This window comes from Panthera pardus, unplaced genomic scaffold (genome assembly GCF_024362965.1).
Source record: "Panthera pardus isolate Hobbes unplaced genomic scaffold, ASM2436296v1 HiC_scaffold_26, whole genome shotgun sequence".
NCBI classification, from domain to species: Eukaryota; Metazoa; Chordata; class Mammalia; order Carnivora; family Felidae; genus Panthera; species Panthera pardus.
In genome coordinates, this window is record NW_026526832.1 from 29,724,208 (window position 1) to 29,734,435 (window position 10,228).

The following is a 10,228-nucleotide window of genomic DNA, read 5'->3' on the forward strand; positions in this document are numbered from 1 at the left end:
CAACACTGTTCTGGCCATGGGGGATGCGGGGATAAACAAGGAAGACGAGATCGTTGCTCTGGAGGTAAACAAATAATACACAAGTAGTCAAGGATGAGGGCTCATTGTCCAGCTCACCGTTCAGCAGCCACGTGACATTGGGCACATTGACTTTGACCTCACTGAACTGGCTTCTTCATCCATCAAATGAGATTGTAACTGTCTTGCAAGGATGCTTTAAGGTTGCTCACTGGCACGTGGATGGCCCTCAGCAAATGGAAGACACTGTGACAGTGGGGGCAGCACTCACATGGGGTCAAGACTCCTGTTTCCTAGCTCTGAAGAAGAGAGGGAGGGAAGCTGGAAGGAAAGAAGAGACACAGAACCCATAAGCAGACCCCAGTGGAGAGTGCTCACCGGTCTTCCACAGCCCTTTCCTTTCCCACCATCCCACCTCTACAAACAAAAACCAGCAAGAGATGCTAAATTGAGCTCAACCTAAGTGTCTTCCTGAGTCCGAAGTGGATGAGCTGCATGTGTTCGTATTGACAAAAGCACAAGGCCCGGGGTTTGCAAGAGACTCTTCAGTCCTGGAATCTGGCTCTGTTCAGATGCTCTGCTGGGATAGCGCTCTTAGGGTGTACTTGCGCCATTGACAAAAGTGTGACAGCATTCAATGATGCGGGTTCGTCCAGCCATGTAACAACAGTTGATTAAACTGGATGCTGGGAGAGGAGGATAAAGCCTCTGTGCCCTCAAGAAGCCCCCAGTCTGGCAAGGGAGCCAGACCTACAAATTACTCCCGCGGAAGAACGTCTGTAAGGAAGGAGGAATCAGCTTCGGTGAGAGACGTAGGGAAAACGTCACCCAGGAGATGGCCTTGAAACTGACGTTGCGGTTGGTTTTAAAGGATCACTAAGTTGCAGGAAAGACTGATGCTCTCTGACAGCGGGCGGTGACTCTCATTCTCAGAACAGCTCTTGCTTTCATTCTTGCAGTCCGTAGATGCAGTTGACCTCGTCTTCAGTAGCGTTTCCTCCTTGTCACAGAACATGCAGGACGAGCACACGGTGAACAGTTGTATAACATAGTTGGTCCAAACATTAGTTCATTGGCTTTGAAATGCCACATTCTTCCTGTGGTCCCTACAACCAAAATTGCTAAAAATGCTCAGTGACATTAGGAAGGACTGTCCTGAAGCTGTTTTATGACAGCCCCATGTAAATGAGGAGCTCCGGATTTTGACGTGCGACGAGTGTTGACTTGATTCCTTATAGAAAAAAATGTGGAAATAATAGAAAATAGAAAAGCGTATGCTAAGTGTCAACCCTGTCGAAAACCATACAGAGACTAAGCAGAGAAGACCAGGGAGGAAACACAGAGGATATCCGAGCTGAAAGAGCCTGTAAAACAGGCCACATAACATTGGTCTCCAAAATACAAAAATGTCTTAAAAAGGTAAGTTGGGTACTGAGCTTTCTAGAGGCTTAAGCAAGAACGACCTAAAGCCTTCCTGTCCGTCTTCCTAGTTACATCAGTGGGGTTGATGGATATATTTTCTCAGTGGAGTAAAAAGCAGGTTTTTCTGTTGTAGAAAGAATTGTTTGCCTGGGCCTCTACATACAGCAGAGGTTTGGCGTTAAAGAAAATGGGCCGTGGCGAAGCACCAACGAGATGGTAACTGTGGTTGTTGAAAGCCTGGGCTCTGAAGTCGAGACTGGCCTGAATTCAGCTTCCGTCCTGGCCGCCTGACTTGCCACTATGTGTGCCAGCGTTCTTACCCCTCCTTTCCCTGATCCGTGACTTCCAGGGCTGATGGGGACACAGTTGGCAGTTTCTGGCCCTCGGTGTTTGGTAGCTGTGGCAGCGGCTCGGGGCTCTTGGCACGTGGCTGCGTCTGCTGCTGCCGGGGAACCGTGTCTGTGGTCCCGTGTGTGTGAGCTCAGGCTCGCGCCCCCGTGTGTGCTCTTTGGCGTGAGCACCGTGAACCCTGGTGAAGGGTGCAGGATGACGAAAGCGGGAAGAAAGGCGGCGTGGAGCAGCCAGTGGGGGGCGTGCGTGATGAGTTCTCTGGCAGGAAGAAGTGAGCTGGGCCCCTCTCATGTTTTGCCTGTCTCATTTCTTGAAGGTGAATGACTCCAACTGCGACCAAGAACTTCTTTCCCTGCTCCTGGACGCCAGGCTGCTGGCCAAGTGCATCTCTACTCCCTTCTACCCGCGAATCATCGAGCACCTCTTGGCCAGCCCGCAGCAGGGGCCCTGGGATGCAGAGGGGCTGGCCAGACACCTGCGAGAGGCCGGCCACGGAGCCGAAGCTGGGTCGCTCCTTCTGGCCGTGCGGGGGACGCACCGGGCCTTGCGAACCTTCAACGCGGCGCTCAGCGCGGGAGAGCACTGGGTGTGAGTCCGGTCCGGGCCTGCGTGGTCGAGGTTTCTCAGCCACCCGGTGGGAAGGAACCCCAAAGCCAAATGCTGTTCAATGGGCCACGTGTCCACCTGCTGATCGTTCTCAGTGGTTCCAAAAATGCAAATAAAGCTGTATATAAGTGATGAGCGTCGTGTACACGTTTTCTTTCTGGCCGTGACTGGTTAACGTACTTTCTTCTTGACTAAGAGACTCGACTCCTCACCCTTTATTCAGAACCGTCTTTTCTGGATAGAATACAGCGAATAAAGACATTTGGACGTGGAGGTGGGTAGGGCTGCGCTAGAAACGGAGTGTGTGTGGGATGGTCACTGGTTGGAGCAGATGTCCTGGGCCGGAGGAGGAATGCCTCAAGTTAGTTATGCAACTTTGGGCAAAGTTCTCTACTCCCTGCACCTTAGTCGACCATGTGTAAAATGAGGGTTGTGTTATGTCGCAGGGTTGTTGAGTTTTTTTGTTTTTTGTTTTTTGTTTTTTAATTTACATCCAAATTAGTTAGCATATACTGCAAAGTGATTTCAGGAGTAGATTCCTTAATGCCCCTTACCCATTTAGCCCATTCCCCTCCCACCATCCCTCCAGTAACCCTCAGTTTGTTCTCCATGTTTATGAGTCTCTTCTGTTTTGTCCCCCTCCCTGCTTTTATATTATTTTTGCTTCCCTTCCCTTGTGTTCATCTGTTTTGTCTCTTAAAGCCCTCATATGAGTCCTCATATGATATTTGTCTTTCTCTGACTAATTTCCCTTAGCATAATACCCTCTGGTTCCATCCACGTAGTTGCAAATGGCAAGATTTCAATCTTTTTGATTGTCAAGTAATACTCTCATTGTATAGATATATCACATCTTCTTTATCTATTCATCCATCGATGGACATTTGGGCTTTCTCCATACTTTGGCTATTGTTGATAGTGCTGCTATAAACATTGGGTGCATGTGCCCCTTCAAAACAGCACATCTATATCCCTTGGATATAGTGCAGTTGCTGGGTCGTAGGGTAGTTCTATTTTTAATGTTTTGAAGAACCTCCATACTGTTTTCCAGAGTGGCTGCACCAGCTTGCGTTCCCACCAGCAGTGCAAGAGATCCTCTTTCTCCGCATCCTCACCAACATTTGTTGTTGCCTGAGTTGTTAATGTTAGCCATTCTGACAGGTGTGGGGTGGTATCTCATTGTGGTTTTGATTTGTATTTCCCTGATGATGAGTGATGGTGAGCATTTTTCATGTGTCAGTTAGCCACCTGGATGTCTTCTTTGGAGAAGTGTCTATTCATGTCTTTTGCCCATTTCTTCACTGGATTATTTGTTTTTTGGGTGTTGAGTTTGATAAGTTCTTTATAGATTTTGGATGCTAACCCTTTATCTGATATGTCATTTGCAAATATCTTCTCCCATTCCATCGGTTGCCTTTTAGTTTTGCCAATTGTTTCCTTCGCTGTGCAGAAGCTTTTTATTTTGTTGAGGTCCCAATAGTTCATTTTTGCTTTTGTTTCCCTTCCCTCTGGAGATGTGTTGAGTAAGAAGTTGCTGCAGCCAAGATAAAAGAGGCTTTTGCCTGCTTTCTCCTCAAGGATTTTGATGGCTTCCTGTCTTACATTTAGGTCTTTCATCCATGTTGAGTTCATTGTTGTGTATGGTATAAGAAAGTGGCCCAGGTTCGTTCATCTGCATGTCGCTGTCCAGTTTTCCCAGCACCACTTGCTGAACAGACTATCTTTATTCCATTGGATATGCTTTCCTGCTTTGTCAAAGATTAGTTGGCCATACATTTGTGGGTGTAATTTTGGGTTCTCTCTTCTGTTCTATTGATCTGAGTGTCTGTTTTTGTGCCAAGGGTTGTTGAGTTATGTGAGGTTGTGTGCTTTAGGCTCTGTGAGATACATAGTGGGGGCCCAAGAAATGTTACCCTCACTCATTAGTGTTATAGTATGTGAATCATGATTTTGAGGCCACAGCCAGATCAACCCGAGCATATGAGATGCCTACTGCATTAGGGGTCCCCATACTTACACCATCACCGTACTAAGGTGGGCACATTTGCATGTCTGTGACACCTAGATAACCAGGTGGGTGGGCTAACTGGTGTGCACACTTTTCCTAGTGAGGGGATCACTAATTTGCATAGAGCTGATCATAGCAAATAGCAAAGGTGTGGATGGCAACACACTCAGGAAAACCCGCACAGAAGGGGTGTTTCCCGTGCAGGGGGATAAGGATCCCCATGAATGACTCCCTGGCACTTGCTTCCGCTGTAGAAGTGGGTGCTTGAAGGTGGAGGCTTGGTATGGAAGTTCTGGACTTTGCGCTTGTGACCACCTCACACCAGATTCAAGCCACAGCAACTCGGTGACCAGCGGACCAGGTGAGGCCCCATCTGACGCACACTGGTCATTACCCCAACTCCAAAGAAGTGCGTGGCAGGAGGGAAGGTGGGAGGTGGCCGTGTGTTAATAAGAAGGTTTAACTTAGACAGATGGGATGATGTTATATAGGATAATCCTTTGTTATAAGGAAAAATTTTTGATTAATTTGAAAAGGTAACCGATGGTCCGTTTCTATATTGCTCTGTCAAAGCCTGTGGGCTGCATGTAATGTGGCTCAGTGTGGGTCTCGGCGTGTGGCATACCGGGGCAGCCTAGTCTCCACATCTCCCCACACTGTCACCAGTGTCCTACCTGGTTGGGCATGCACTCTAAGAATAATGTCGCTTTACCTTAAACTCTCTACCGTCGTCCTCATCATTGGCTTCATCTCATTTCTCCTCCTGTGGATGTAGCCACAGAGTCCTCTAACAACAACAAAAAGTTTTCATCATTGGATGAGATTTATTGGCTTAATAGCCCACTCCCCTGACTCCTGACCTGTTGTCTACCCCAGCACTGAGTTCCTTGTCCAAACCTTTGGTAGCACCTGGAATTTGGGAATGGCTTACACAAGCCTCTGAAATGCTTCAAAGGAAAGGGGTCAACATTTTTCTCCCCAGTTAGGGAACACCTGTCCAGAGAGATCCACGAGGCCAAACAGGCCTTCCTAGAACTCTGAGGGCACCAGCTGTACCAGATGGCATTGATCAAGCCTCTCTCAGGAAGCCTGCCTGCTGGTCACATGGACTTTTCTAACCTTCCGGATACCTTCCATCATTTCAGGTGACTGAAAACAAGGTGAGCACTCTTCTGAGATACCATTTGAATGGAATCCATCCAGCCATGTTTTTCTTCCAACTTGCAGAATTATAGGCCCTAGACATGAACATTAACACCATGACTCTATAGACTGATAAACTGAGGGCCAGAGGGCTGAAGTGCCTTGCTGGAGGCCAACAGCAAATTGTGGGTCTCCACATCCCCAGCCGGCCACTGTGCAGTGCTTATGTGGAAAGGAGTCCTTCATAATTTAGCTGTTGGTGATAGCGCTGCTATAAACATTGGAATACATGTGCCCCTATGGATCAGCACTCCTGTATCCTTTGGATAAATTCTATTTTTAATTTTTTGAGGAACCTCCTCACTGTTTTCCGGAGTGGCTGTGTCCATCAGCTGATGAGTGGATAAAGAAGATGTGGTTTACATATACAATGGAATACTACTTGGCAGTGAGAAAGAATGAATTCCATTGCTACAACGTGGATGGAACTGGAAGGTATTATGCCGAATGAGATAAGTCAGAGAAAGGTATCATATTTTCACTCATGTGGAATTTGAGAAACTGAACAGAAGACCATGGGAGAAGGGAAGGGGAAAAATAGTTTCCAACAGAGAGGGAGGCAAACCATAAGAGAGCCTTAAATACAGAGAACAAATTGAGGGTTGATTGGGGAGGGGAGCAGGGGAGAGGGGAAAATGGATGACGGGACGTTGAGGAGGGCACTTGTTGGGATGAGCACTGGGTGTTGTATGTAAGTGATGAATTATGGGAATGTACTCCCAAAGCCAAGAGCACACTGTGTATACTGTATGTTAGCTAGCTTGACAATAAATTATATTAAATACATACATACCATGGAAATTATCTTTAAAATTATTCTAGAACAGGTTAATACCTACTTGTAAGCCAATTGTAATAATGTAATGATGTCCTCATTGTTGGAATTTTAGTCCTGATTTTTTATAAATAATACTAAAATAAATTTCCCCTTATATTAAAAAAAAAGGGGGGGGAAGGGAGTCCTTCATATAAACTATGTTGCTCTGATCTGACTCATGTCTTCACCAGAAATCAAATTTGCAAAGTTTGAACAGTTTCTATGAAGGAAAGAAAAAATGAAGGAATGCATTCCAGATTCCTCCCAACTGCATAAAATACTCTAGAAGACTGAGGTGGTCTCTGTGTCGGTATTTAGGATGTGCACCATGCATGTTAAAGGAGATAATTTATTTTCTGCGAGCTGCGAGCACAGAGCCTGTAAAAAGCTCCTAGTAGTTATCTCAAACCTTCCTCTTTGCACACGAAGCAGAATAAGAAAGGGTTGCCCTGGTCCCCTCACACCCAGATTTTAAAGGTTTGCTGGCCTGGAAAGTGGACCCAACGGTGGCTGGAGTAGGGAGTGAGCCTTTGGTATCTGATGGCCTGGGTGTGAACACAGTGCCACGTTCAGCGGATAACTTCATCTCTCAGAGCCTCGTCTTCTTACGCATAAGTAGGGCTAATAATGCCTTCCAGGTATTTAAGGTAATACCACGTGGCCTGCTCTGTGCCCTGCTGAACCCACCGTCTGCCTAGGGCTCCTCTCTGTCAGTGGTGCTGGGCCCTGCTTCAGCCGAGGGAGTTCCCCCCAACCATATACCCCAAGTTTGAAATGCATTAACTCATTTAATCCTCATGATAACCTTATAAGGAAACGAGGTCCAGAAAGGGTAAGTTATTTGCCCAGGGACACAAAGCTAGTAAGTAATGGAACTGCCTGGCGATCTGGGGTAGTCTGATTCAACCTTGGCCACTTGCTGGGTAAAACCCCAGTCGTCATGGCGCCTTCTCCCTCTGCTGAAGAACCCGCGTGAACTTCCTGGCGGGCATCTGAACGGCACTGTGCTGTATTTTCCATCTTTCTTTTCCATTCATGAGCTGATCATATGGCAAAGGGGTCTATGGAATGTTCTTTGAGTCTTCCCAGCTGCCTGCTGGTATCCCAGCCTTCTGAGATCTCTGTTCAAGAGTTCAGATTGGAAAATGTCCAGACTCCCCCACTTCCCACACAATATCTAGGGGCCTTTGTTCAAACCTTCCCTGGCATTCCATGTTTCCCAAACCGTACACGTGGCTTTGGCCAGCATGACTGTTGTCTGTAGACAATTATTGGGGCATCACCTAGCTTACTGAAAGGAGGATGAGCCAAGGGTTTCAGAAGTGCCTGTCTCCACTTTGAAGTTCGTCAGGACCCATGGTTAAGGATCAAGCTGCAGATTAGAATAACCTGAGGAGAATTTAAAATTCACTGATGCTGAGATCCCCACCTTGACGCCGACTATTATCCAGGGGTGAGGCACCAAATCATGGGAAGCCACAGCCAATGGGAGAACCAGATTTATGTCACTGGCTTCTTGTCTCTTGTTGGCCGTGTCCCTACCCGCTTGCCTTTCACTGAGAAGCAAACAAGGAATGGGACAGGATCTAAACGTGGCTCTTCTGTCCACACCAGCCTCACTCTGGAAAGGTGGCCCGGAGCACGAGGGGCTGGAGTCCTTGGTCTGGGAGTGCCGGCCAGCACCGCCTACTCTGGCAGGCCCTCACCTGCGAGGTGAGCATGTGCTGCCTTTAGAGGGGAGTGGCTTCACAGGAAGATGAAAAGACCCACCACTTACTTAACCTGCCACTAAATTTAGACGTGGAGTCGAGGCGGCCGGAATCAGCTGGCTCCCCATGTCCGAACGGACTGCCTGTGGTACGTTAACCTTCCCCTTGAAAACCGGGCCTTCTCTCTTTGGAAAGAAACTCATCGTGGTCAGTGTAGCAGGAGAGCATTCAAAGGCAGCTCCGCCCTATTCTTTGGAAGAGGCTGCATTTTTCTCCAGCTTACTGTAAATGCAGCAGCTCTGTGCTCTCATTGCGCTCCAACGCCTGGGACTCCGTATCTCTTCTTAATAACTTTAAACTCATTATAAACTGAAGATGGCTTAGAAAATGAGACAATGGGAAAATAGGCTAGCATCTGTCCCGGGGCTTGAAAAGAAGAAGACGAAGGGTCTTGTTTGAGCAGCCACGCGCTGGTTTTTCTCTCTCTCCACCGGCCATGGGAGACGCGAGAAGCAACGGCCCTACAGTCGGATGCTGCAGACCCCAGAGCCACCGCGCGGCAACCTGCTCAGGGTCGCGAGCCAGCCGTGCGCAGATCAGACTCAGGAGTAACGTGTAGCCTCTGGTTTGGATGCTGGTGTTCAACTCCTGGACTGTGAGCTCCTGCCTGGTGGCTGTCAGAGGCCTGAAAGGGGACCTCAGAGCACGCGAGGCAGATCTCAGAGACCGAGACCCTCAATGACAGCCCGGCAGTGGCAGAAGCTGTCGGAGAGGTGACTGAGGTGGCCCTGGAGAGGCTCTAGAGGCGGGGGCTCTCCTGATGTTTCACCTGACAATGGGAAGGGGCCAGCGTGGAAGTTCCACTCCGCCGTAGACAGGCAGCCCTTCTCCTGATGGAATTTGGACACCGAACGGCGGGCCTGCTGCCGAGTCTGGGCCGCTTGGGCCAAAGGACTGGTTTGGAGCCGGGATCTGGGTCTGAGCACCGGCCTGCCTAATTCGTGACTCTGGGCAGCTTCCCTGCTCGGCATTCTCTGTGTGCCTCCCGACTCCACCTCTCCATCGTTGGGAGGCCCCCGTTCAGCAGGGCAGTGCTTCCCGTGGGGTCTTTGGGGAGGGGAAGGTGTGTCAGAATGAGGGCAGAGGCCGGAGGAGAGGACAGCCGCGGAGACGGCTCGTCACCAGGACCGACAGTCTGCACAGCTGGGGTCCGGGAGTGGTCTCCAAGACCCTCAGGTGACCTCCCCGATCTCCTCTGCTGCTCTTTGGCATCTGCAGTGTCACGGGCCCCCCGCTACGCCTGAGCCGGGCTGAGGGCAAGCAGTCAGGATGCTCAGAATTCTCCTTCTGGGAGGAGGCAGGTGGCCCCTTTGTGTACCAACCAGGACACTGCAAGGGGCATCCCGGGCTCTGAGGAAAGTGGCGGCAGCCGAGCCGCGTGGGTCTCTGCTGCCACTCCAAGAGGGTCTCTGTTCCCCCAGCCTGTGGCCCAGGCCGGGGGGTGAAGCCACCCTATCCCTGAGACATTTGTCTCTTAGAAAAGACATTGACTTTCTCTTCTGGGTACTTGAAGGGCTCCGGTGTTGAGTGTCTCCAGCACTGTCCTCCCCGCGCTGGCTTCCCTTGCCTCTCTTTGTCCAAGTTAGCCCCACTATTCACGTCTTCTTCCTGAGAGACTGGAAAAGGCCTCCTCCTGTCCTTTGATAAATTTGCTTTTAGCCCATTTTTTTTTTATAACTCTTTTGCTTTAACCGAAGAATTTTACTCTTTGCTACTATTAGCAATAAGAATAAGGTACAATTTGTTTATGTATTTATTTATTAAAAAATGTTTTTAGGGGCACCTGGGTGGCTCAGTCATTGGGCGTCTGACTTTGGCTCAGGTCATGATCTCTCGGTCCATGAGATCTCTTGCCCTATTCTTTGGAAGAGGCCGCATCGGGCTCTGTGCTGACAGCTCGGAGCCTGGAGGCCTGCTTCGGATTCTGTGTCCCCCTCTCTCTCTGCCCTACCTCTGCTTGTGCTCTGTCTCTCTCTGTCTTTCAAAAATGAATAAACATAAAAAAATGTTTTTAAGTTTATTTATTTATTGAGA

The 10,228-nt window shown here is 48.9% G+C and overlaps 1 protein-coding gene across 3 annotated transcripts in view; it reads left to right on the forward strand.

Moving 5' to 3' along the window:
* The window catches only part of NBAS (NBAS subunit of NRZ tethering complex), a 329,555-nt gene extending 327,026 nt beyond the window's left edge, over positions 1-2,529 (forward strand). For all 3 annotated transcript variants that reach the window (XM_053891145.1, XM_019451545.2, XM_053891146.1), the window contains one exon: positions 2,108-2,529. In XM_053891145.1, the coding sequence (XP_053747120.1) occupies positions 2,108-2,383 (276 nt within the window). In that variant the 3' untranslated portion in view covers positions 2,384-2,529. The remainder of the gene's footprint in view (positions 1-2,107) is intronic.
* Positions 2,530-10,228: the final 7,699 nt, after the last annotated feature.